At 39.9% G+C, this 27,974-nt stretch overlaps 2 protein-coding genes and 1 long non-coding RNA gene across 5 annotated transcripts; 1 reads left to right on the plus strand and 2 right to left on the minus strand.

Moving 5' to 3' along the window:
- Nucleotides 1-111: 111 nt before the first annotated feature.
- Nucleotides 112-18,708, minus strand: LOC5502144 (integrator complex subunit 10). 3 transcript variants are annotated; one of them, XM_048732172.1, is made up of 21 exons: nucleotides 18,533-18,708; nucleotides 18,191-18,258; nucleotides 16,672-16,775; nucleotides 15,811-15,867; nucleotides 11,121-11,203; nucleotides 10,602-10,683; nucleotides 10,248-10,315; nucleotides 9,165-9,451; nucleotides 8,501-8,691; nucleotides 7,910-8,009; nucleotides 7,069-7,105; nucleotides 6,644-6,707; nucleotides 4,463-4,555; nucleotides 4,173-4,255; nucleotides 3,860-3,946; nucleotides 3,558-3,617; nucleotides 3,030-3,183; nucleotides 2,703-2,782; nucleotides 2,215-2,383; nucleotides 1,467-1,548; nucleotides 112-423 (listed from the first exon to the last, which is right to left on the minus strand). In XM_048732172.1, exons 1-21 carry the CDS (start codon nucleotides 18,683-18,685, stop codon nucleotides 252-254), a joined length of 2,274 nt encoding a protein of 757 aa, XP_048588129.1. In that variant the 5' UTR covers nucleotides 18,686-18,708; the 3' UTR covers nucleotides 112-251. The 3 variants fall into 3 exon arrangements, with proteins under 3 accessions (XP_048588129.1, XP_032226315.2, XP_032226317.2); XM_032370424.2 differs by having other exon boundaries at nucleotides 1,467-1,554; XM_032370426.2 differs by lacking the exon at nucleotides 18,191-18,258 and having other exon boundaries at nucleotides 1,467-1,554; nucleotides 18,533-18,670.
- Nucleotides 9,542-10,241, minus strand: LOC125572169. The gene is made up of 2 exons (XR_007313638.1): nucleotides 9,879-10,241; nucleotides 9,542-9,837 (listed from the first exon to the last, which is right to left on the minus strand). It is a non-coding gene; the product is annotated as an uncharacterized LOC125572169 (long non-coding RNA).
- A 1,041-nt stretch (nucleotides 18,709-19,749) lies between the features above and the next one.
- Nucleotides 19,750-27,866, plus strand: LOC5499773 (ubiquitin-60S ribosomal protein L40). The gene is made up of 4 exons (XM_048732173.1): nucleotides 19,750-19,906; nucleotides 22,903-22,989; nucleotides 27,290-27,392; nucleotides 27,717-27,866. Exons 1-4 carry the CDS (start codon nucleotides 19,804-19,806, stop codon nucleotides 27,808-27,810), a joined length of 387 nt encoding a protein of 128 aa, XP_048588130.1. The 5' UTR covers nucleotides 19,750-19,803; the 3' UTR covers nucleotides 27,811-27,866.
- The last annotated feature ends 108 nt before the right edge of the window (nucleotides 27,867-27,974 follow it).

Raw genomic sequence — 27,974 nt, forward strand, 5'->3', positions numbered from 1 at the left:
GGAGGGGGAGCTAATATCCAGCATCAGCAAAATATTGAAGAGGAGCGAAAAGAGCAGAGGAATGACTGCGCGCGGAACTGCGATTCTGCATAAACGGCAAGGAAAGAAAAACATGCTTCCAATACTTTATTTGAATTCTACAGTATTTTACAAATGTTTATTTTTTCAAAACTTCTTTTTTTCAGTTTGGCATAATCCGACGAACCCCTCCCCCCCTAATTTCTCTTCACCACAATACAAAAAAGGCGTCCCTAAGATGTGGAGGCCGGGCTCATCAACTTGACGATGTGGCTTTGGTTTTCTTCAAAGAAGCCCTTGAGGAGAGGCTCAATGCTCTCATCGCTGCGCATGACTTGTTTCTCCATAGCGGAGCGGAAATCCTCCTTCACGCCTTTGTTCACACCTCTTGTCACGGTACGAGCTCTGTAGGGATTCAAGGTATACTAAGGGGTGGATCATTAGATATCTAGGGGCACCTTCTGGGGGAAAAAACGTTTAACTAATTTCTTTCCTCTGCAGAATATACCGGGCAGGATCTTTCTCGCTCTGAACGCTGTGTTCGTTTGTTATCTTGGTATTTGCCCAGCACCTGCCCACCCTCCCCTCCCACCCAACCCCCTCCAATCAAACAATGTCATGGTCTGCCCTTTACTTACAGAGACAATGGCAAAGCATGCGCAAGGTTGAATCCCACCCTCCCCTCCCACCCAACCCCCTCCAATCAAACAATGTCATGGTCTGCCCTTTACTTACAGAGACAATGGCAAAGCATGCGCAAGGTTGAATCCCACCCTCCCCTCCCACCCAACCCCCTCCAATCAAACAATGTCATGGTCTGCCCTTTACTTACAGAGACAAAGGCAAAGCACGCGCAAGGTTGAACCCCACCCTCCCTTCCACCCAACCTCCTCCAATCAAACAATGTCATGGTCTGCCTTTTACTTACAGAGACAAAGGCAAAGCACGCGCAAGGTTAACCTATACTCACGTCAATACTGATTCAACCTCACGTTCATCGTAACTCAATACACATTCTTATACTTGGAGGAGGTATATTTGGAGACCTCCAGCACAATGCCCATATGGTTATACCATTCGAGGGATTTCTTTTTGGGGGGGGAGGGGAGAGGGAGATGCACCCACCCCCTTACAATATAAAATTATAAAAAAATGTCAGTCTTTATATGTGCATCTTTGAAGACTCTATGCTCTTTTAGGGTTGTTGGGGTGGTGGTGGGTTGGGGGGGGGGGGGGTAGGTGGGTATGGAGATGCACCACCCACCCCCTAATAGATTAAAAATGTCAGTCTTTATAAGTGTATCTTTGAAGACTCTATGCTCTTTGAGGGTTGTTTGGGTGGGTGGGTGGAGTCTATGGAGATGCACCACCCACCCCCTCAGAGATTAAAAATGTCAGTCTGTATAAGTGTATCTTAGAAGACTTTCTATGCTCTGCATGGTTGTTACCTGGTAGCAGAGGAGGACTTGGGCAGGAAGTCGAGCTTGAGTATTCCTTCATTGTTCATGTGTGCAAACTCTTCAAGCATATCGATGTCTAGAGAGTCAAAGACCAAAGACTACTATTGGGGTCTAATGAGAGGTCTATTGAGGTCTAATAAGGGATACCACAAGGGTGTCAATGTATTCACCTATTTCAATAAAGGTTGTCAGAGCAAATGGCAAATGGCGATTGGCAAATGGCAGTTCTACAACCAAAATTAACCATGCGTCTTGAAGAATATGGATAAATCAAAACAATTATCCATTGAAGGTTACCAATGTTTGGCTCTGACAATGCTGGACTTTATTTAACACCTTTAATTTTAGGAATAATTAGTACCCATAAGCCATTTACCATTTGCCATTCGCCATTTGCACTCACAACCTTTTGTGAATTAGGTATATAAAATCATTCAAAGATAACAACTTATGAATACTTAATTTAGGATGGTGAAAACCAAATAAGATGGAAACTTTTGGAGTTAAGTGTTTGGTTCAGACATTATTTGGTATTTTTCTACCAAAGAAGGATTTAGGGGCATGAACTACACCCAAGGAAGGGGTTACTATTGTTGGTCTTTTCCAATGGGAGCACCTACCCTATTGGCAACCCCGCCCACTTTTGGGGTGGGAGTATATTAGACTAAGCAATAAAGATTGAAAAAGTAGAACAGAATATTCTAATTTACTAAGATTTTTTAATAAAAGAGGATACTGACAACATAGTCGAAAAAGGAACGATATGTCAGTCCTCCATTTGCACGTATCTTTTCCAGCATTTCATAGAATGTGGTCTCTTCTCTTGGCCAGTCATATTGTAGTAGTACAATCAGGTGCCGGAACAAGTTACTGATACTAGTGCGGCTTTCCTGGGAAATGCGTAGCTGTGAGATAACAACATTTGTTAGCAAATACTGCAGCCAAATTGAATTGTATGTTCAAGCAATACTATTAAATGCATGTGAGCTTCAAGAAAAATCAATGTAAATATTTCTCCTACAGTAGAAATTGGGGACTGATGGGGTATAAGGCTGATGTCCAGATGATGAAAAGCCCTATTTCCAGAGAGAGAGAGAAGAGATTCCTGATTAAGGGGAGAGGGAGGTGGGGGAAGGCTAAGGAAATGCCCTATATCAGGTTAAGCATGGACAGGTTTTCTGCTGCTGTGTCAGTTAACAATTAATTTTTATGCATATTTTTTACCTTAAAACAAGTTATGAGCAGACGTATACAAAATGACAGCACTTCAGATTCTGTGCAAGGAATGAGCTGCAGAAATCGACCTTAAAATGACAAGAAAAGGGAATGAGTATTGTAAGGGTTATTCCAAAATATATAAGAAGTCATTGAAATAAAAAAAATGCTGTTAAGGGTGCAATGCTGAATTTTTCACAATTCATTAAAATTGGATGGGGTTCCCGATGATTTTAACACATCAGCTTAAAGTTTAGTATTTGTCCTTCTGATTGTAATGTCTTCTTTTAAGCTCTTTCTAAAGTAACTGCTGTTTCACTTGCTGCATGTCAACACCTGTGGACGCTCCCCATGTCGTCACATCTCGACCACTTGCTCCTTGTGTAACAGAAGTAGAGCGCTTCAGGGTCTTGCATTCTGCCATGGCTGAGTTGGGTGATAATGATGGCGGAAATATCTTCAATGCATCCAGCACTTCGGCACACGCACTCTTTGGAGGTCAATAACATAGCAGATGCATTACAGTCACCCATTATCTCGGCAACCCAGCAAATACCAAGGGCAAGAAAGCATCCGTTTTAGGCTATGAAAGTAGCTTTTTATGATGAGAGTTTTAAATATTCAAATTAATTGTGTGCAAGCAAGACAGATCAACAGACCCTTTGTTACTGTCATTTTGAAAACACAACAATCTTTTTCGCAAGAAAATTCAATCTATATACAAAGACTGATACTTATTGGAATCATCTTCAATTTTAATCACTTTAAAAGCCATGGAATTGAATGTCATTTGTGGCTCACTATTGAGCAGGAACATAAAATGGCGACATGATTGGTGTTTTCAAATAGAATGCCTCTCCCTACCTTATAATCTTCTTGGTAAAAGTAGCAACAGGAAAGTTGAAGGCTGCACCTTATCTGGAGCTGGAGGAGGGAAAAGATAGTAAAATTTTGGTGTATCAAAAATAAGGCAAAAAAAGGCATGTCACCTCTGATTGTCACATCACTAAGGATATTGATTCTGCTATTAGAACAACAGGAGATACCAATCCCATTATTTCATACTCTAAAAGGTAATAAACATAAAAAACACTGGAGTTCCCCTCCCCACCCATGATGGGGAGTTTGGTGCATTTTTCTCAAATATGTGCACATGGGCCTGTCACCTCTGTAAGCCGGGCGGTCGGTGCTGATGGGGATTGAAAGAACTTTTTTTGCTGTTCTAGGAACTCCACTACTTTCTTGTATTTGGCCTGTGATCAAAGAAACAATGGAAAAGTATCATAACTACATTCAAAACCAAGAACATTTTCATTGATTTTGCAAAATTGTTTATGCTACTTAGGAGAGGGAAGCTGTGGATTTTAGGTCCAAAAAATTTTCACCCCCCCCCTCCTCCTCAGAGATTAAATAGTCAACCCCTGATTACTCCAAACATCTTATCTAAATGAGATGTTTATGTATCATAACAATACTAACCTTGTATATCATTCTGTCCATATTGAATGAGTCCATCCATAACCATTGGTCGACATTCCACTCCTCGAGAATGCGACTAAATTCTTTATGGTAAAGAAAGAGATTTATTGGTGCTATCTTAACTGCAGATTTACCTTTATTAACCCATTATATTATATCTTATTTAAAAGTTTAATCTTATCTATTTTATTCTTCCTGTCATCACAATATGGGCGGCCAAACTGTAATGAATGTCTACAGTTAAAACAGAAATAGATGGAAAAAGGTCTATATACATTAGTGCAACTCACCTGTTTTGTAATCTGTGTGAACATTGAGAATCTGCCATGAGTCCACTGCCACAACAAATTCATCAGCAAGACTTGAACTCATGCTCCCACAGCCTGCAAAACATTCAAAGAACCCAACCTAAGAAACAACATAACAGGTATCAGATAAATAGCAACAGCATATCTAACGAGTAGTAATAATAGCGAGTACAGCAAGCAACAGCAACACAAAACAAAGGCATGACTAACAGCACACAAAACAAAGGCATGACTAACAGAAACACAAAACAAAGGCATGACTAACAGCACACAAAACAAAGGCATGACTAAAAGCACACAAAACAAAGGCATGACTAACAGAAACACAAAACAAAGGCATGACTAACAGAAACACAAAACAAAGGCACGACTAACAGAAACACAAAACAAAGGCATGACTAACAGAAACACAAAACAAAGGCATGACTAACAGAAACACAAAACAAAGGCATGACTAACAGAAACACAAAACAAAGGCATGACTAACAGAAACACAAAACAAAGGCATGACTAACAGAAACACAAAACAAAGGCACGACTAACAGAAACACAAAACAAAGGCATGACTAACAGAAACACAAAACAAAGGCATGACTAACAGAAACACAAAAACAAAGACACGACTAACAGAAACACAAAACAAATGGACTAACAGCAATACAACCAAAATTTAAACAATAACAAAACAGAAACAGCTTCAGAAACCATAACTTGTAGTATAGTACCAACAGCAGCAGCAGCAAAGCTCACTCATTCTGAGATCCTACGTACTTTTGCTTACAATAACTGAAGGTGTCTGTCATCCATACATACTTTTGCTTACAATAACAGAAGGTGTCTGTCATCCATACATACTTTTGCTTACAATAACAGAAGGTGTCTGTCATTCATACATACTTTTGCTTACAATAACAGAAGGTGTCTGTCATTCATACATACTTTTGCTTACAATAACAGAAGGTGTCTGTCATCCATACATACTTTTGCTTACAATAACAGAAAGTTTCTCATCCATACATACTTTTTCTCACAATAACAGAAAGTGTCTCATACATACATACTTTTGCTCACAATAACAGAAGGTGTCTGTAATCCATACGTACTTTTGCTTACAATAACAGGTGTCTGTCATTCATACATACTTTTTCTCACAATAACAGAAAGTGTCTCATACATACATACTTTTGCTCACAATAACAGAAGGTGTCTGTAATCCATACGTACTTTTGCTTACAATAACAGAAGGTGTCTGTCATACATACGTACTTTTGCTTACAATAACAGAAGGCGTCTGTCTGTCATCCATACATACTTTTGCTTACAATAACAGAAGGTGTCTCATACATACATACTTTTGCTCACAATAACAGAAGGCGTCTGTCTGTCATACATACATACTTTTGCTTACAATAACAGAAGGTGTCTGTCTGTCATCCATACATACTTTTTCTCACAATAACAGAAGGTGTTTGTCATTCATACATACTTTGCTCACAATAACAGAAGGTGTCTGTAATCCATACGTACTTTTGCTTACAATAACAGAAGGTGTCTGTCATACATACGTACTTTTGCTTACAATAACAGAAGGCGTCTGTCTGTCATCCATACATACTTTTGCTTACAATAACAGAAGGTGTCTGTCATCCATACATCCACTTTTGCTTACAATAACAGAAGGTGTCTGTCATTCATACATACTTTTGCTTACAATAACAGAAGGTGTCTGTCTGTCATCCATACATACTTTTGCTCACAATAACAGAAGGTGTCTGTCATCCATACATACTTTTGCTTACAATAACAGAAGGTGTCTCATACATACATACTTTTGCTTACAATAACAGAAGGTGTCTGTCATTCATATATACTTTTGCTTACAATAACAGAAAGTGTCTCATACATACATACTTTTGCTTACAATAACAGAAGGTGTCTGTCATTCATACATACTTTTGCTCACAATAACAGACAGTGTCTGTCATCCATACATACTTTTGGTCAATAACAGAAAGTTTCTCATCCATACATACTTTTGCTCACAATAACTGAAGGTGTCCGTCATACATACATACTTTTGCTTACAATAACAGAAGGTGTCTGTCATTCATACATACTTATGCTCACAACAACAGAAGGTGTCTGTCTGTCATCCATACATACTTTTGCTCACAACAACAGAAGGTGTTTGTTTTGATCTGCTATCTTCTTTAGGAGACAAGGGAGACTGTAAAATTAATATAAAAATAAAATAAGTACATTCTTCTACTGTATTCTATTATGGTAGCTTAATAAGGAGCCTCTTTCAAAATCCAGAATATTTTCAGATGCATAGGTAGTATGGTATGTTTCCCTAAGGAATTAGGATATCAGGTACATGTAACATGAGGAAAGCCAGTTTAACAAGGGGTAGGAGGAGTTGATCCACATGGTGGGATCTGTTGGCACACTCTCCCAAGGAAATTTAGATATTTTTTTATATACCTGGCTCTTTAATTTTTGGTTAGCTCATTTTTGGTTTCTTCATCTTTATCATTTAACATCTATTTTCTACTAAAATGTCGAGCAAAGAGAGAAGCCCTACTTACCGTCCCACTCTTCTTTTTCTTCTTTTTAGGGGCAGAGCTAAGAAAGTGCAAAATAAAGCTAATGAGTGTTTAATGCTAAAATAACATGAGCCTAATGAGGGGCAGAGCTAAGAAAGTGCAAAATAAAGCTAATGAGTGTTTAATGCTAAAATAACATGAGCCTAATGAGGGGCAGAGCTAAGAAAGTGCAAAATAAAGCTAATGAGTGTTTAATGCTAAAATAACATGAGCCTAATGAGGGACAGAGCTAAGAAAGTGCAAAATAAAGCTAATGAGTGTTTAATGCTAAAATAACATGAGCCTAATGAGGGACAGAGCTCAGAAAGTGCAAATAGAAGCCAATGAGTGGTAATGCTACTTTTGGCAACTTTACCAGCACTCAACAACTATTCTAGGAGGCTAGCCAACTGGCTGCCAAAATACCTACAATAGAAGCCTAATGCCCTGTTGCCTTTAAATGACCAGGAAGGTTGCCTTTAAATGACCAGGAAGGTTGCCTTTAAATGACCAGGAAGGTTGCCTTTAAATGACCAGGAAGTTTGCCTTTAAATGACCAGGAAGTTTGCCTTTAAATGACCAGGAAGTTTGCCTTTAAATGACCTGGAAGGTTGCCTAATGACCAAGAAGGCAGTATTTTGGACCAGACATTTTGGCAGAGGCAGTGGTTGAAGGTGTGTTTGGTGCATTTCCATATGCCTTAGCTTGGACTCCAAAATGTCAAGAAGGCTGCGACACAGCTGATCCTCCATCTGTCCTTGTGAAGCTTCGAATGTCCAACAGGTATTGAACAGGTCTTTGGGAATTTGCCCTTTTGCGCCAGCATCACAAATAAAAATCTTACCCGCTATTTGATGTTTCTCCTGGAGACAAGCTCTCGCTGAATGAGGCCCCAACATCTTCAATAAGAACTAACCGAGGACCTGATGTAAGGCATGGATTACCTGAAAACAAGAGAATATAGCAAAAACATCAACAGCACGATAAGCAACAGTCCCAAAGTGACCAAGCGTATCTATAGAGGACAAAGATACACCCTTTGTGCAGAGTTTAGAGACTATTGCTTTATATGAATATGGTGAAGTTTGTGTGTATAGTGTACATTAGTGTTGTATATTTTACTGTTTGCCATTTGCGACCTTGAGCCTGATCCAAACTATTATATGTGATGAAAGAGTCTATCAAATAAAAATCAAATGAAAACTACAAAGTATAGCCTGTTGCAGTCTTGTATTTCTGTGACCGGACGCCATCTTGTATTTTAACTCGCGTGGTTCCTGGGGAAAAGCGCAAAAAATGGACGCATGGCATGGTGCTCCTTCCCCACTGTCCTGCGTCCGTTTCTGCTCTCACCCCAGGAACCATCGAACAGAGCAGGTTTTCCGTGATAATAACACTGAGTACCACCTAAAAGCAGGCTATACAAAGTACATACCTGATGTGTCAATCCTATTAACGGCCTTGCAATACTCCCAGACAGACTGCACAAAGATAATGATCATAGCATAGAAGAGCCCAGCTTTCTCTCTTGCTTCATCAATCGTTTTTTCCCCTGTTCCATGCTTTGCTGTCTTTTTAAGCCATTGGTGAATACCCAGTAGGCATGCCCACCTTTCTCTAGTGCTCCTGGGAAAAGAGGATTCATTAATCAATTAGCAAATTTGGGGAGCAAATCCTCCTCCTTGCTGTAGAAGGCATAGGGGGCGCCTCAGGCAGCCACCGTAGGACTCAAGTCTCATCACAGAATACAGCTTAGATCAAAATATTTGCTAGTTTTTGTGGAGATGGAAACAGCAGAAACAGGCATAAAACCCCCATGGCATAGGTGAGAACACACTGAACTCAGGTGGGAAACAGAAATCAAACCTGGAACCCAGTGATGAGATTAATTGCATTCACTTCCAAGACGTTGAATTTAGTATCCCAAAGCTTGTTTGATATCAAATTGGACATTTTCAGTTGGAATACATAATTTTCACTTGATAGTATTAATCCCATTAGCTAACAAGCAGGGAATATTTCATGATTCATATTTGAAGAATGTATGCATAGCCATTGTGAATTGTGAGTGGAGGAAGCACCGTAAGGTGATCTGCTACCTATGCAACAGTGGATCCAGCTGGTCTATCACGATGGAGACCTCTGTCCAATTACATTTCTTGGCAATCAGACAAAACATGTCATACATGGCCCCCCAGGGACCCCTCCCCTCATGAACATGAGCAATGATCTCTTTGATGTTACTGGGTGTAGATACAGGTGTGGATTCTGCTGGGAATGGTGAATCCTGGGAACACTGGGGCGTGGTCCCGCAGAAGGCATAAAATTGGATTGACAGCTCAAGCCATTTGTAGACCAGCTGAAGTGGAATAACAGGTCTCCCTTCCTGTGACAAAAAGTTTATAAAAAAAGGGTAATAACAGGACATAAGATTAATAAACTGCACTGAGTTAAAAAAGGAAAAAAAAAACTTTTGCCTCCTAAATTTCCCTCTACACCAGTACATGAGAGAAATTTAGAACCAAGATGCTTGTCTTCCTGATTAGCGCAGGAATACACGAGACCTAAACAACGTTAGACTAGATCCATGTGGGATGATTTTGATTGCTGTACAAATGCGTGCTAATGGCCTCAAATACTTAACTGTAGATTTGTAGAGCAACTATGTAAATCAACTATTGCGGGGAAGTTAGTGATTAAATGTCCCCTCATGCATGCGGCATCGGGACTTGGACTAATCATCCCTTGCGGAGGAGGAGTAAATATACCAACCTGACCAGAGGATTCTGATTCTATCATGTAAATACACCAACCTGACCAGAGGATTCTGATTCTATCATGTAAATACACCAACCTGACCAGAGGATTCTGATTCTATCATGTAAATACACCAACCTGACCAGAGGATTCTGATTCTATCATGTAAATACACCAACCTGACCAGAGGATTCTGATTCTATCATGTAAATACACCAACCTGACCAGAGGATTCTGATTCTATCATGTAAATACACCAACCTGACCAGAGGATTCTGATTCTATCATGTAAATACACCAACCTGAGCAGAGGATTCTGATTCTATCATGTAAATACACCAACCTGACCAGAGGATTCTGATTCTATCATGTAAATACACCAACCTGAGCAGAGGATTCTGATTCTATCATGTAAATACACCAACCTGACCAGAGGATTCTGATTCTATCATGATACCATCACTTGCAAGAAGATGTGGTAGCACATCACAAACTGCAAATAGCAACAGACGATTTAAGACCACAATGACAACAGCTACATTGGAGCAATTTCCAGATTCAAACATTAGGTTCCACATATTTCAATAATTTCTTCTCAGGCATGTAGCCAGGTATTAATGAAATCAGTCTAAGATTTGGTAATTCTCCAAAATGAGAAGTCGTTTTTTGGAGTGTGCTTCCCATTATTAAATTATATATATTTCTAAATAATCCTTACTCCCTTTACATTAAACACTCATTTATAAGGTGCAATACTTTATACTTAAAGCCTGGTTTACCTAAAAGCCGCCGATAGGAGTTGATAGGGTTTGTTGGGTACTCAGCATGCTCAGCATCTATCAGAATGTCTGTGAGAGTTGTCTGCAAATTTAAGAAATTTAGATACCTTCCTCCTATTAGAAAGGACAGAGACCCGGGACTCACATCTCATTGTAATCTGAAAATCTTTTCATAGCTTGACATTAGAGGCTACATAAAAATATGTCTGAGTTAAGAGGTAAATTTAGTTTTTGGCTGAGAGGGGAAGTAAGAAATTCAGTTACATTAGGCTCTCTGATGCCCCACAGAAACAAGTTTCTATCTAGGCTAAAATGTGCACCAATTAATGGTGTTTAAGGTAATGCATCACCAAGAAGAAAATACTGTACTGTATTATGCCAGCCCTGGGATTCAAACTCTTTCACTCTCTTGGCATTTTATTATAAAAATGCAGCAATAAATATAAACACTAGGTGCTCACCCAAAGTGAATAATTGTGTATGGCATTCTTTGGACTATAGTTTCTAAATTATTATTACCCCATTTTTGGGAATGGCATCGGGGAACCTTCTAAGCAACAGCAGCATGACACAGCATTTTTCAATGCAGTCTTTACACCGTCCTGATGGTAAAATAAAAACATAGATTATCAGATAAAACAAATTGCAAGGGATGTACTCAAATAAACATATACAAACAAACAAAAAACAACATAGGGCAATTCCACATGAGACATGATATTTCTCATTGAACAGCTTATGCATGGAGCTAGCAGAAAATGGTATTTGTTTGTGTGTTTGTGCCACGCCCACCACATGGGAGGCTTTGATATCTTACCCTACTGCAACACTTAAAAATAAACATTTAGAAACAAAATACTAAAAGGAGGCAAATTAATATAAAAAATAATGGGTTTGCTGAATAAGAGGTTTAATGGATACCTTATGACAAGTACTTTCTTTTATGTTTGAAATTTTGAAATAATAAATCTTCTTCTTCATATAATTAGGTTGAAATAGTGTTGAGGACATTACGTAATGTCCGCAACGTTTACACATTGTAATTCAAATCCTCAAGCAGCAATTACATATGGGACAAAAAACATTTTGTTTGCTTTTTTAGCTAGTTTATGTTGTTGTTTGGGTGAAAGAATTTCAAGTGTATCACTCTCCCCTTTTCTGTAGGGTCCAGTAAAAGATTGTTGCGGACATTACGTTGCGGACATTACATTTCTATTTCCTCTTGCATTATCATATAAAATGTTTCATTAAGTTATCCCACAATATAAATTCCAAAAAAACACACTTAAATGGTGCAATGTCTATAAAACATGAGCTTAATTAGTGTTCAAAGAGCCATTTCTTGGCGTTTGTCACATTCTTGTGCATAAATCAGTGAGTATAGATGAAGATGTCAGCGGGTAGAATTGAAGACCTTCTCAATGTCTGCCAGCATGGGAACCATGAATGGGCCTGCATTTGAGAGAGCAACTGGCCGAAAGAAAATGCAGGATACATGAACATCATCAATGTCATCCCTCATAGGCCAATCAAATCTGTTGGCTCCTACTCTGTGAAGATATTTGACCTTCACTCTTTCACCTTCCATACTTAGTACTCTCCCAATGTAGTATTTGCATGTACTGTTGAACTGATAGTGGACAGCATAGTACTTCTCTCTCTCAATTGTGGGATAGCGAATCTGCTGGAGTGCTCCCCTTTGAAGCTCAAGGAGAATGCCATTCCTAAACTGAGGAAGGGAAGCGGCCTCCACCATATGACCAATGTCTGCAAGGCATCTAGCATATAGGCATGTATATACCCCACAGTCATAGTAATTGCCACTTGATTGCTGTGCAATGTCAACTTTGGTGTTGCAGAAGAAACCCCACTCTTCTATGTTGGCACAAAGCTCGCTTAGCACTGAGGCCATTTTATTCATTGCTTTCTGGGTTGGGGGCTTGACATAGTCCACTGCTCGGCTATCCAGCACAAGAACAACTTTCATGTGAGGTAGGACTGCAAGAAGGAACCAATGGTTGGAGTTTGGTGTGTTGCAAGGGACAAGGATCAGATCGTAGAAGAGGGGAGATTCATACTCTTTTTGGAGTCGAGTAGAGATAGCAGAAACCTTAAGCTTTTCATACACCTCCCATGAGATTGGGATTACCCTCTTGTTCTCTTGGCTTGACTTAATTAACTTGAAGTATGCATCTATGATGAAATTTGTCAACCACATATCCTGGGAACGGGGAGCAGAGTTGTTGACCAAGGCGTTGATATCAGCAGGACCAATCAGCTGGTCCCCATTAAACTGTATGAGATCCCCCACAACAGCCTCTACCTCATTCATCGCATATTGGGGAAGAGAATATGGAATCACGGGGACAAAGGTTGAAGTGTCTAGGCCATGTGGCAAACCCATATGAACATCACATTGTTGGGTTGTTTCCTTGGAAGTGCTTGAAGTAAAGCTGTTGGAAGTTGCAGTTTTTTCCACAAAGATCAGATCATCACTGCAGCATGTTCCTTTCGATGTGCTAGCCTGGGTTTTTGTAACAGGCTCATCAAGATTATTCTCCTCACTAGGGAGATTAGAAAAATCATCATCTTCGATATCGTCAGACGTCTACCGTTGCTTACTCTGCTGATTGTGAGGAGTAATAACGGCACTTGACAAATCCATCTTCATCAGGTTCGATGCAGTGGAAGCTGGAGATTCCAGGGATCACTTGGGCTTCAGTGATGGACTTCTTGATGCACAATGAATCCAGCCTCTCATTCAATTCCTTCTCTGGAATAAAGGAAACATTGACTTTCTTTGACTGGCTACTAGCCACCTGAAAAAATGACTGTGCATCACAGACAATGTTGTCACGGTTTGACTTTACAGCATTCCAAACAAGCCTCTTGATGGTTCCACCAATTCCATCTACTGCCCCCTTCCCATGAGAGGTAGCAAAGAAATTCCATTGCACATGTACCACCTCTTCTAGTTTGTGGAAAAAGCTCACAATGAATCGGTTCTTGAATTGAGAGCTAGGTCCATCAGAGAAGATGTAAACCTTGGTCACCTCAGGATATCTCTGCTTAACAAAATCAGAGATTACCTGCTACATAAACACTGCGACTGCATTCTTGTCATGCTTCAATTCATCTGAGACAATGACATGAGATTCACACACTCTCTCTGCATCTTTCGGTTTTGTCCAAATAGCCACAGTAAAAAGGGTGACATTGGTCTGGGCACAATGAGCTGACTGAATCTCATCCTGAAACTTGCATCTGTAATTCTCAGCGAAATCTACCTGGATGACTGCCTCATCTGGGCCAACATTGTCAAGCTTGCCTTCAAAATATTCAGACTGTCTTCTTTTGATGAAAACATGTTGCAGGGAAAAAGGGAGCTTCCTACCTAGTGATGCCAAAGCATCACTAACTGTGCCTTCTTTGCACACCTTTTGCATCCTTTTCATAGTGGTAGTAGAACCATCCTTTCCTTCTTTTGCGGGGACTGACACTGTCGTGCGCTCCCACTCATACCATGTAACTGTCGTATTATCATACTCAAGCTCATCTAGGAATTTGGGACATTGGCTGCATTTCCCATGCATGCATTCCTCTGAATTTGGACTGCAGACAAAATTATCTACAAAATCTCCTGTATAGCTTGGGAACTCAGTTATTTGTTTACTGAGACAGTCACAAATAAGCTTGATGTTCTCGTGATACTGGCACAAGCAGACATTTCGTGGCAATTCTGAAGAAAGGAGAACGTGTGGAGGCCTCAGAGAGCTGAATTTACTCAATCCAATCTTGGTGGTTGGGTTGGCTTGCAAGAAAAGAGCATGTACCTCTCTCAAAGAATACAAGAGATGTCTTTTCTAGAATTGCTGTTTTTTTCCTTTGGCTTGGCATGTTTTAAAGTCCTTTCTTCCTGGGGACTGTCGTGAGATGGAGTCGAGCACATAAAAAGCTTGTACTTTGGCTGTGGTTTCTTCATCCAGGCCCTTATTACCAGCTCGTTTGTGTTTTTTTGCATCAGGGGGCAACCCAGCAACTGAAGCAAGCTTCACTATCACAGCATTCCTTTTACGTGGACTTTTTGGCAAGTGGTGTTTAACTTTATCAACTGCTTTTCCCAAAGCCTGGGGAGTTTTGTAAGCTTTTTCATTGTTACTCTTAGGGGTTGTTCTTGCTTTAGCCTCATTCTTCCCTTTCTGTAACATCCTGAATTTCCTTACACGGTTTGCCCTGTTAGCCTTTTTCTTGCGGTCAATCTCCTGCTGACTCTGTTCTTTTGGTCTGTCCATTTCAGCCCGTTTTCTTTCTTTATCCTTGCGTTTATACTCATTATACTTTGCATAATCCTTTCTCAGTTTGCTACGGCCTATCTGCGACCTCTCTGTACTAGTTTTAGCCATTTGAACGCATAGAGAACATCGAGTGAATGCTTTTAGTCATATGCAGTGTAGAAAAGGATTATATTATAACTGGTCAGCAGTATCCCCAATTGTGTGCATGCTCAAAATGGGATACCACTGACCAGTAGAGAACAGAAAACATTGCTGAGACATATCAAGACAATTTTCACCACTTGATCTAGAATTATATAAACTCGATTCATGATTTTATCCCTATGATAGACCTGTAGTTGTACATGTAGTCTAATAAATCAGGTACTATAAGACTGACATACAATAATTTTTGCTCTAAATCAGTTTATCAGACCTGAGAATACTTGTCCATCACAAAATCATTGGTATAAGTTTGAACTGTAAACAATCCCTAAAATGTAATGTTGGCAACACACATTTTCTTTAATAGAAGCTTTCAATTCAAATTAATTTCAGATTTTTTTGGCTATATTAATATTTCATCATTCCTGAGTAGAGAATACCTGCTTATTACCTTTGAAGTTTGCACAAATCACAGGCAATAGCCTTAGAATGTGTTAGTAGAATGAGTGGTTAACTTTTGGTGTAACGTCCGCAACACGTCTAAAAAACTCATAGGGGCCTTATGAGAAGAGCAATTGAGAATTATTTTTTTGTATATTTACAAGAGGGTTACAAAGCATATTTCAAGTGAGTTTCAGTACATTTGCTGCATTCTGGTGGATTTGGCAGGCATTTTAAATGTGATTTTTTGCCTCTGAATGTAATGTCCGCAACATGGAACTGCCCCATATACAAACAAAAAGTAAAAAACAAATATCAAGAACACCTACCAGAAGCTTGCAGAAGAGCTTCCCTCTGCACATGCTCAGGAAGACAGTTAAACATGTCTGAATAAAAAGAAAAAAATCAGTAAATTTTGAAGGTACAATACAACACAATACAAATATACTATGAATCCTTTCTCAGTTCATCTGACTAATCTACAATCATTTTAAAATAATATCTACAATTAATAATAATCATTTAGGATAATGAAAATGACTGCCAAATTTTCATCTTTAATACGACTTCTTCAGGGCAGACTTATTAAAGACAAAAATTTGGCAGAGTCAAATACCAGTTTTTGATGTATTGTATTTATTCTTCTTATTCACGAACACACCAATTTGGGCTTTTTGTATTTACTAATAATAATGATATGTACATGTAATTCCTCGCTTTGCCCTAGTCAAGACCTCATGTCCACCTTCACCCCTCCCCCCACCCTCTAAATAAACAAATAAATACTGATCCTGCTAGAAATTACTCTTTTGTGTTATAAAGGGTAAATTAGACCAGTGGTGTCTATAATAGACTATAAATAAATTTACCACATGAATCAGATTGACAGTATGGGACATCAGGCCAAAAAATGTATAGGGCATGTCAAAGAAGATGAGTTAAGGGGCCAACCATTTCACTTTTGAAGGGGGGATATGGTCTTTTGAAAAAACAAAAATATCCTACACCAATTCGTGGACAAAAAAATATCCTGCATTGGGGAAAAAAATCTGCACACCCAAACAAGCCCCCCCCCCCCTCAAAATTCTATTGGTCGGCCCCTAAACTGGCAAGGAGTGCACAGACTACAGTTCTTTGTGAACACCAAGTACAATAGAATTTCGATGCTTCTGTACATGTACAGGGACTACCTTTGAGAAATTCCCCCTTGACATCTGGTTTATCATTCTCTAAGGCACCAATGATGTGAAATATGTCCTTCCACAAAGGACTTTCATCTGGAAACTGCTCAAACCTAAAAGAACCAAGTTCTTTGTCAGATACCCACTAAAATACATACTTTTGGTTGTTTGAAGCCCTGAGAGATAGCCAGCTTTGCTAGCCCAGAAATACTGCTGCTGTTTATAAGCTAGATTGTGAGGGAGCAGTTGAAAAAGTTTATTTGTCTCATGGCCAGTGAGGTGGTGTCTGCAATCATGGGGATGGGGAATGGTGGAACTTTTGTTATGCTGCTGATCTTTCGTTATTTTTTAAAAGCTAGTAAAGGCATGTAGCTATATACACCCCCTTGGCTATATACACCCCCTCTCTGAGCGACCGCTCTTGTAAGCATCCAGCTCTGATAAGGACCACGATCACGAATCACCGATTGAATTGTCACACAAACTCTGTAATTCTAAGCTCTCGTAAGCGACTAACTTATCAGTGCGACCAACTCCGTAAACTACCACAATTTCAAACCACTAACTGAGATTTTTTTAAATTTTTAAGCTCTCGTAAGCGACCACAATGATTTTTGGCTTTACAACATTAGTTACACCTGATAAACATCATATCCAATGCATGCTGAAATCACATATAAAGCGGAAATGTTGTAATGTTTCATAAAAGCTGCCTTTCCAGTAGGCAACTATTAAAGAATTTCATAATTTCAATTTTCTAACTTCAATTTCAACCATGGGATTGACATTTCTTTGTCACCAGAAAATGTATAAATGCAAGGAATCTCTAGTCCATTGCCAGCTCCACGATTTATTCTTTATCCAGTTACAATAGCCATCCACTTGTTTGTTGCACGCATTAGAAATCGGCTAACAAAAGACGCCATGCGATCGTCGTAGATGCAGAAGATATTCTCATGACGAAAAGCTTATAAGTCGTCTATATAAATGAGCATAACGAGCAGCTTTGCGTAGAATTAATTGCTATTAAATAAAACAACTCACTCTCATGATAAGTCAAATACATAGTTTTAAAATCAAGCAATAAACCAAAATATTACAGCGTTGTTTTTATCAGATTAGATTCCATTTTAATTAAGCTCCCGTAAGCGACCAACACCTATTGCTCAAGTTTTTGGCGCCCAGTGGTCGCTTATGAGAGCAAGCTCTCGTAAGAGACCAGCTCCGTTAACGACCACAATTCTCAGTTCCCAAGGTGGTCGCTTACGAGAGCTTCAACTGTATGTATGGAATGCTTGTTCTGACCAATCAGTCGCAAGATACTCAAACAGTCAACTAGAAACATGTCTCAACAAGTATCAGTGTCTGAATTCTCGTGTCCGATTTGTCAGAAGACAATAACCATTCCACACTTATTTAAGGTGTTCACGGTTTTACTGGTTGCGCTGTAAGACCAGTCACATGATTATTATGATAATCACATACGAATATGGTCATGCCCAAACTAGGTACACTCCACCAATCTTACATCTCACAAAACAGGTCTGCAGCCTCCTTTACCCGTCTCGCATTTCGTTCAATGTTGTACGCCTCATGCTGCAATTATAAGTTATGCGGCGAAATAAGTTGACAAAACAACGACCTATGATAAGTAAATAACGAATATAAGCTTAAGTCTACTGTGCACTAGACAATTCTTTCAGCCTTTCCGATACAAAAAAAATAACGCTTATTTGCTGATTAATCAATTATTCAGGTATTATCTTCTGACACCAAAGCCAAATTGATGAGTGTAAGTAAGTTTTAAGTAAGTACTTTATTTGCTACTACCAGCGCATGCGTGGCTTTATTTGTAAAATAAAGTAAATACCTGAATAAAAAAGTTTCTTGGGTAGAGAGTCTTGGCCGTGAGAAGCCACGATTTCGCCTCGTAGAATTTATCCTGTTTCAGGCTGTCTTTCGCTCTATCTACGAGCCATTCTGCGGTCGAATGTGTGACAGGACCAGCCATTGCGGCGGCCATCTTTGATTTACTGACTAAACACAGGTGGCCCGTGACAACACAGGAAACCCGTAAGAGCGCTGGGCAATCCTTGAGTTTCTTTTCAAACAAACGCAAAACATTTTCTAAGAAGCCCCTTAGTCTTAGGAGCAATTTTTTTATTAGATTATTTTTAAAATATTGAAAAACATTCTTTGAAAACAAATTCGTCAGAATTAGCCAGGAAGTCTTTTATGATACTTCATTGGGTTGCCTGTGTATATGGCCCTTTTAATCTATAAGCCTTTTGGACCACCCCACATTTCTAAGGTTCTCTTCAAACAAGACACGAGGTAAGATGGCCACCATTGCTTGATCTGCACTAAGAAATCTGACAATAACGACGCTTTTACGGCATTGAAAAGGCAATAAACAAGCCCATTACAATATTAAAATAATGAGCCGTTGAAATATCATTTTTTTTTTCATTTATGTTCATTATTAAGCCGTGAATTTTAGATAGCATTCTTCACGTTTGGAAAGAGTTCATTTACGAACATGGCCTGGTCTCTTAACATTCTAGATGTCGATATTATGTATAGTAGCCCTTGTATTTATTTAAATATCGAGGCATATTTCAAAGACCTTAGTTTGTCGGAAGTGTTACCATAACCCCCGTGATCTGTGAAGCTTATGCATACATATTGGTGTATGTCTGAAGACTGGGCTAAAGAGCTATTATCAAGTGCAATTTAATTTAGCCTCTTAAATACGGCGACACTCGCACAACAAAATCCTCCCCCTGTGGTCTCTAGGTTATCGATGTAAATCGATATCAATCGATATGATTGAATGACGATCTTTGTGTGACTTTCGATTGGTCATCGATTAGCCAATACCAATCAATACTAATTAAGGAACGTCTATCGATTGTTGTTGATTGATTTCCGATGATCGATTTGCATGGATAAAGTATGTCAGGCATAACCAGGCTTTTGACTTAAATCATTGTAAGCATTTGACTGGTTTGACAACTTCGCTTACCTTTAATTTATGTTTTTAAGATTGTACCCCCTCAATTGTGATAATTTTTCATCAGTTCAATTTAAGCAAACTCTATTGCTCCCTTGTCAGTTTGCAGGAAGGAGCTAACCAGCACCATGCAGATTTTTGTCAAAACCCTGACGGGTAAAACCATCACCCTTGAGGTTGAGCCTAGCGACACCATCGAGAATGTCAAGGCTAAGATTCAGGATAAGGAAGGTCAGTCTATTATTCCATTGTTATTAGTATTTTAATTGGATAAAATAAGGAAGGTAATCACCTGCTTTAGAATACTGAATGATTAATACAATACAATGCAATAAACTTTATTTAACGAGGGTAACATAATAACTTTTGACAGATTTCTAACCCATGGCCCTCCTAAACTATTCTAGGATGAAGCAATTTGGTTAATTCAAAGGCATAGTAAGGCATATCTGGCTGCCATTATGTAACTATTTTGTGAAAAGGGGAGAACCATGTGAAATAAAACTTTTGAATTCCAGTACAGGTCTAGGGTAGCAACCTCCACTCGCAAGTGTTGAGTTCTCATGAGCACTCTCACCACTCAAGAATCAAGACTCGCACTTTTAATGAGGCAATCGAGAACTATGACACTCGCCACTCGACAACGATGAAGACAATTTTTTGTTCTTTCCTTTGTAGACAAAATATTTAATCGCTCTATAAAAACATGTTCGTATGAAATGCTGATTCGCTTTAAAAAAATACATCTTGAAATAATATCTCGAACAGTTTGTGGCTGATCAGAAGTTTAACAGAAGCAAACACAAACGTGCAAGATACGACGAAGAAACGATGAGGACAGGTTCAATTTATTCTCGTAGGCGAAATGCGTGACAATTTGACGCTTTAACACAAGTTCGTAGGAAATATTTTATTTACTTTGCAAAAGGAAAAGAGTATCTCTAAATACTTTAAACTGTTCTTTGCTAATTGAAAGGTTTTAAAAAGTAACGGTTGTGTTGAAAATAATTTCCTCTTCTTCTCACTTATCAATCAAATTCTTAAAAATAATCTAAAGTTGAGTTTGTGAGACTTTAAACGCTTATCTCCGTCTCAATACTTGCAAATTTTACCCTAACAATACACAAAGTAGCGCATAGAATCGCACACACATTTGAAAAAGATCCAAGCATAGGGTATTGGCTTCTGTCGATCAATATCCCTAATCTTCCCTGTCCTTACAAGCAAAGCTGACAAGATATATTTCACCTCGAGCATTTATTTTGAATTTATGAATTCTCGAAACCCAGTTAAATGCTTGAAAACCAATGCAATTCTCGCTTTGTGTTGATTTCATCCTCGCCGATTCAGGCCAAAAGCAAAACCGACCTTTCCATTTCTAAATCAAGAAATCTTACTTTGCTCTAGTTTGTCTAAGCTTCTGAATCCAATAACATGTGTTACTTTAATTGTTGCCATGCGAGTTACAAAATAATCAACAATGTGTGAAAAACAAACTCGCCAGGTCACGCAGTCTAGTCACTGTATACAAAGTCTCGCTTGCTAGACTTTTACATGTTAATGTTTACAACTTGCTTCAAAGTCAGCAGCTATTCTTATTTAGCTAATATCCTTTTGCAATGCTTTCTGCAATGCCTTAAAAATCCTAGCAGGGATGATGACTGAAAATGTAGATGTTTTTAGCCCTGTTCTCTAAGTCGATCAAGTGTTATTTGCGATTTGTTTTATGCCTCACGCTGTTGCGTTACAGCGAAGAGTGTTCACATTTTTTTACACAACACTCACAGGCCACTGTCGAGTAGAATACGCACGAGTCTCACGAGTACTCACGAGTGGAGGTTTATGCAAGAGTCTAGAGTACTCACGAGTGGAGGTTTATGCAAGAGTCTCACGAGTACTCACGAGTGGAGGTTTATGCAAGAGTCTCACGAGTACTCACAAGTGGAGGTTTATGCAAGAGTCACAAGTACTCACGAGTGGAGGTTTATGCAAGAGTCTCGAGTACTCACAAGTGGAGGTTTATGCAAGAGTCTCGAGTACTCACAAGTGGAGGTTTATGCAAGAGTCTCGAGTACTCACGAGTGGAGGTTTATGCAAGAGTCACAAGTACTCACGAGTGGAGGTTTATGCAAGAGTCACAAGTACTCACGAGTGGAGGTTTATGCAAGAGTCACAAGTACTCACGAGTGGAGGTTTATGCAAGAGTCTCGAGTACTCACGAGTGGAGGTTTATGCAAGAGTCACAAGTACTCACGAGTGGAGGTTTATGCAAGAGTCACAAGTACTCACGAGTGGAGGTTTATGCAAGAGTCACAAGTACTCACGAGTGGAGGTTTATGCAAGAGTCACAAGTACTCACGAGTGGAGGTTTATGCAAGAGCCTCACGAGTACTCACGAGTGGAGGTTTATGCAAGAGTCTCGAGTACTCACAAGTGGAGGTTTATGCAAGAGTCTCGAGTACTCACAAGTGGAGGTTTATGCAAGAGTCTCGAGTACTCACAAGTGGAGGTTTATGCAAGAGTCTCACGAGTACTCACGAGTGGAGGTTTATGCAAGAGCCTCACGAGTACTCACGAGTGGAGGTTTATGCAAGAGTCTCGAGTACTCACAAGTGGAGGTTTATGCAAGAGTCTCGAGTACTCACAAGTGGAGGTTTATGCAAGAGTCTCACGAGTACTCACGAGTGGAGGTTTATGCAAGAGTCACAAGTACTCACGAGTGGAGGTTTATGCAAGAGTCACAAGTACTCACGAGTGGAGGTTTATGCAAGAGTCTCGAGTACTCACGAGTGGAGGTTTATGCAAGAGTCTAGAGTACTCACGAGTGGAGGTTTATGCAAGAGTCTCACGAGTGGAGGTTTATGCAAGAGTCTCACGAGTACTCACGAGTGGAGGTTATCTTACACTAGACCTGTACTGTGAGGCAATAAAAAATCAAAATAAACGTGTCTCCACCTTGATGTAAATCTGGTCAAAGCCTGATTCTAGTATTGTTAGACACATTTAGAATAAAGAAAATAAAATACCCAGAGTTGTGCATTCAGATAGTCTCAAAGGCTTCGCAGTAGCCCCGAAATGGTCATTTCTGAGTACTTGAGAACATTTGGGTATAAGGTTGATAAAGTTGATTGGATAATATAATTGATTGGATTGATATGATTGATGACTGTGATTAGAAGGCAACTGGGACTGAAAATGAGGTTGGCCATTTGTTGTTGTTTTCACAGGAATCCCTCCTGACCAGCAGAGATTGATCTTTGCCGGCAAGCAGTTGGAAGATGGTCGCACCCTGTCTGACTACAATATCCAGAAAGGTAACAGCTCAACTGTTAACTCTAGTCTTTCACCCCCTGTCTGACTACAATATCCAGAAAGGTAACAGCTCAACTGTTAACTCTAGTCTTTCACCCCCTGTCTGACTACAATATCCAGAAAGGTAACAGCTCAACTGTTAACTCTAGTCTTTCACCCCCTGTCTGACTACAATATCCAGAAAGGTAACAGCTCAACTGTTAACTCTAGTCTTTCACCCCCTGTCTGACTACAATATCCAGAAAGGTAACAGCTCAACTGTTAACTCTAGTCTTTCACCCCCTGTCTGACCACAATATCCAGAAAGGTAACAGCTCAACTGTTAACTCTAGTCTTTCACCCCCTGTCTGACTACAATATCCAGAAAGGTAACAGCTCAACTGTTAACTCTAGTCTTTCACCCCCTGTCTGACCACAATATCTAGAAAGGTAACAGCTCAACTGTTAACTCTAGTCTTTCACCCCCTGTCTGACTACAATATCCAGAAAGGTAACAGCTCAACTGTTAACTCTAGTCTTTCACCCCCTGTCTGACCACAATATCTAGAAAGGTAACAGCTCAACTGTTAACTCTAGTCTTTCACCCCCTGTCTGACTACAATATCCAGAAAGGTAACAGCTCAACTGTTAACTCTAGTCTTTCACCCCCTGTCTGACCACAATATCCAGAAAGGTAACAGCTCAACTGTTAACTCTAGTCTTTCACCCCCTGTCTGACCACAATATCCAGAAAGGTAACAGCTCAACTGTTAACTCTAGTCTTTCACCCCCTGTCTGACCACAATATCCAGAAAGGTAACAGCTCAACTGTTAACTCTAGTCTTTCACCCCCTGTCTGACTACAATATCCAGAAAGGTAACAGCTCAACTGTTAACTCTAGTCTTTCACCCCCTGTCTGACCACAGTATCTAGAAAGGTAACAGCTCAACTGTTAACTCTAGTCTTTCACCCCCTGTCTGACTACAATATCCAGAAAGGTAACAGCTCAAGTGTTAACTCTAGTCTTTCACCCCCTGTCTGACTACAATATCCAGAAAGGTAACAGCTCAAGTGTTAACTCTAGTCTTTCACCCCCTGTCTGACTACAATATCCAGAAAGGTAACAGCTCAAGTGTTAACCCTAGTCTTTCACCCCCTGTCTGACCACAATATCCAGAAAGGTAACAGCTCAACTGTTAACTCTAGTCTTTCACCTCCTGTCTGACTACAATATCCAGAAAGGTAACAGCTCAACTGTTAACTCTTGTCTTTCACCCCCTGTCTGACTACAATATCCAGAAAGGTAACAGCTCAACTGTTAACTCTAGTCTTTCACCCCCTGTCTGACTACAATATCCAGAAAGGTAACAGCTCAACTGTTAACTCTAGTCTTTCACCCCCTGTCTGACTACAATATCCAGAAAGGTAACAGCTCAACTGTTAACTCTAGTCTTTCACCCCCTGTCTGACTACAATATCCAGAAAGGTAACAGCTCAACTGTTAACTCTAGTCTTTCACCCCCTGTCTGACTACAATATCCAGAAAGGTAACAGCTCAACTGTTAACTCTAGTCTTTCACCCCCTGTCTGACCACAATATCTAGAAAGGTAACAGCTCAACTGTTAACTCTAGTCTTTCACCCCCTGTCTGACTACAATATCCAGAAAGGTAACAGCTCAACTGTTAACTCTAGTCTTTCACCCCCTGTCTGACCACAATATCCAGAAAGGTAACAGCTCAACTGTTAACTCTAGTCTTTCACCCCCTGTCTGACCACAATATCCAGAAAGGTAACAGCTCAACTGTTAACTCTAGTCTTTCACCCCCTGTCTGACCACAATATCCAGAAAGGTAACAGCTCAACTGTTAACTCTAGTCTTTCACCCCCTGTCTGACTACAATATCCAGAAAGGTAACAGCTCAACTGTTAACTCTAGTCTTTCACCCCCTGTCTGACCACAATATCTAGAAAGGTAACAGCTCAACTGTTAACTCTAGTCTTTCACCCCCTGTCTGACTACAATATCCAGAAAGGTAACAGCTCAAGTGTTAACTCTAGTCTTTCACCCCCTGTCTGACTACAATATCCAGAAAGGTAACAGCTCAACTGTTAACTCTAGTCTTTCACCCCCTGTCTGACCACAATATCTAGAAAGGTAACAGCTCAACTGTTAACTCTAGTCTTTCACCCCCTGTCTGACTACAATATCCAGAAAGGTAACAGCTCAACTGTTAACTCTAGTCTTTCACCCCCTGTCTGACCACAATATCCAGAAAGGTAACAGCTCAACTGTTAACTCTAGTCTTTCACCCCCTGTCTGACCACAATATCCAGAAAGGTAACAGCTCAACTGTTAACTCTAGTCTTTCACCCCCTGTCTGACCACAATATCCAGAAAGGTAACAGCTCAACTGTTAACTCTAGTCTTTCACCCCCTGTCTGACTACAATATCCAGAAAGGTAACAGCTCAACTGTTAACTCTAGTCTTTCACCCCCTGTCTGACCACAATATCTAGAAAGGTAACAGCTCAACTGTTAACTCTAGTCTTTCACCCCCTGTCTGACTACAATATCCAGAAAGGTAACAGCTCAAGTGTTAACTCTAGTCTTTCACCCCCTGTCTGACTACAATATCCAGAAAGGTAACAGCTCAAGTGTTAACTCTAGTCTTTCACCCCCTGTCTGACTACAATATCCAGAAAGGTAACAGCTCAAGTGTTAACTCTAGTCTTTCACCCCCTGTCTGACCACAATATCCAGAAAGGTAACAGCTCAACTGTTAACTCTAGTCTTTCACCCCCTGTCTGACTACAATATCCAGAAAGGTAACAGCTCAACTGTTAACTCTTGTCTTTCACCCCCTGTCTGACTACAATATCCAGAAAGGTAACAGCTCAACTGTTAACTCTAGTCTTTCACCCCCTGTCTGACTACAATATCCAGAAAGGTAACAGCTCAACTGTTAACTCTAGTCTTTCACCCCCTGTCTGACTACAATATCCAGAAAGGTAACAGCTCAACTGTTAACTCTTGTCTTTCACCCCCTGTCTGACTACAATATCCAGAAAGGTAACAGCTCAACTGTTAACTCTAGTCTTTCACCCCCTGTCTGACTACAATATCCAGAAAGGTAACAGCTCAACTGTTAACTCTAGTCTTTCACACCCTGTCTGACTACAATATCAAAAAAGGTAACAGCTCTGTTGTAAACTCTAGCCTTTCACACACTGCTGTCACAGGCACCTCATTTTAGAGCAAACTAGTGGCATATAAAATAGTGGCGTAATAGCTCAGTGGTACAGGCTTCGTCTCTCAAGCAGGTTCTAACCCTGGTCAGGTCAACGTTATTTTCAATATTTTCCAAACTCTGTTAACAATTTCTCCTGCCAAACCACTTTCTTGCTTCTGTCATTCAAACTGACAGTTTCCCATTTGGTGCTTTTTGATTGGTTTTGCTTTTGTCATTCAAACTGACAATATCCCATTTGGTGCTTTTTGATTGGTCTTGCTCCTGTCATTCAAACTGACAGTATCCCATTTGGTGCTTTTTGATTGGTCTTGCTCCTGTCATTCAAACTGACAGTTTCCCATTTGGTGCTTTTTGATTGGTCTTGCTCCTGTCATTCAAACTGCGGTATCCCATTTGGTGCTTTTTGATTGGTCTTGCTCCTGTCATTCAAACTGACAGTATCCCATTTGGTGCTTTTTGATTGGTCTTGCTCCTTTCATTCAAACTGACAGTATCCCATTTGGTGCTTTTTGATTGGTCTTGCTCCTGTCATTCAAACTGACAGTTTCCCGTTTGGTGCTTTTTGATTGGTCTTGCTCCTGTCATTCAAACTGCGGTATCCCATTTGGTGCTTTCTGATTGGTCTTGCTCCTGTCATTCAAACTGACAGTATCCCACTTGGTGCTTTTTGATTGGTCTTGCTCCTGTCATTCAAACTGACAGTATCCCATTTGGTGCTTTTTGATTGGTCTTGCTCCTGTCATTCAAACTGACAGTATCCCATTTGGTGCGTTTTGATTGGTCAGCACCCTGCAGGGATGTGATATGACCATTTCAGTGTTGGCCAGTGAACCTGCTTCTAGGATTTGAAAGGATGGAAGCCAGAAGGTGATTTCGCTGTTTGAAATTGTCAGTGATAGTTCGCAGGATGTTGTAAACTACAGTAACAATCTTTGTTTAATAGCATCTAAGTTACTCTCTTGAAAGCCAATGGAATTTTTGGGTGGCATAAAATGGTGGTGTGATTGGCCAACTGATGATTTACAGATGATGGAAGAAGTAACCAATAGCAATTCAATTTGTATTCCAGAGTCGACCCTTCATCTTGTTCTCCGTCTTCGTGGGGGTGTGATTGAGCCAAGTTTAAGGATTCTGGCCCAGAAATACAACTGCGACAAGATGATCTGCCGCAAGTAAGTCATATATACAGCTGCAAGATATTTGATGAAACTTAAGTGGTTAGATTGATAATCTTGAACTTGAAGAACAAAAAAACTGTATTATACAGTATACATGACCAGCAAGACAGATTGGAGAAAATTCTCTACAGTAATTGGCATGCAAGTTTCTTTGTTTTGATTTTGTTTATTTAAATACTTTATAACATGGAGGGTTCCATTGCGTACTGATGTGCCTTCAGGCATTTTTATCATGCTGCTTGGCTAATGACAGTGAAGCCGGTATATCTGTTTCTCACTTCCAAGCAGTAGAAGCTCAATTGGTGATTGTTTTCTCAGGTGTTATGCTCGCCTGCACCCCCGTGCAACTAACTGCAGAAAGAAGAAGTGTGGTCATAGCAACAACCTCCGTCCCAAGAAGAAGCTGAAGTAGAGGCTAAAACCCTGCAGTCAATGCTTGGTATTAAATAATAAACTCACTTAACAAGATGGTATTGTGTACTGTTTTTGCCTAATGATTAAACAAGGCTGATCAAAATAAGCACCTCTCAGGCAGACTTTGCTGACAAAGCGGGGGACTGTACCCCAAAGAATGGA

This window comes from Nematostella vectensis, chromosome 9, assembly GCF_932526225.1.
Source record: "Nematostella vectensis chromosome 9, jaNemVect1.1, whole genome shotgun sequence".
NCBI lineage: Eukaryota > Metazoa > Cnidaria > Anthozoa > Actiniaria > Edwardsiidae > Nematostella > Nematostella vectensis.

Coding starts and splice junctions, on each gene's coding strand:
- LOC5502144 (XM_032370424.2), bottom strand. CDS start 18,685: ATGGCCGCCGCAATGGCTGGTCCTGTCACACATTCGACCGCAGAATGG. Junction 18,259..18,532: donor CAAGAAACTTTTTTATTCAG/GTATTTACTTTA, acceptor TTATAATTGCAG/CATGAGGCGTACAACATTGA. Junction 6,708..7,068: donor AGAAAAAGAAGAGTGGGACG/GTAAGTAGGGCT, acceptor TTAATTTTACAG/TCTCCCTTGTCTCCTAAAGA.
- LOC5499773 (XM_048732173.1), top strand. CDS start 19,804: ATGCAGATTTTTGTCAAAACCCTGACGGGTAAAACCATCACCCTTGAG. Junction 19,907..22,902: donor TAAGATTCAGGATAAGGAAG/GTCAGTCTATTA, acceptor TTGTTTTCACAG/GAATCCCTCCTGACCAGCAG. Junction 27,393..27,716: donor GACAAGATGATCTGCCGCAA/GTAAGTCATATA, acceptor TTGTTTTCTCAG/GTGTTATGCTCGCCTGCACC.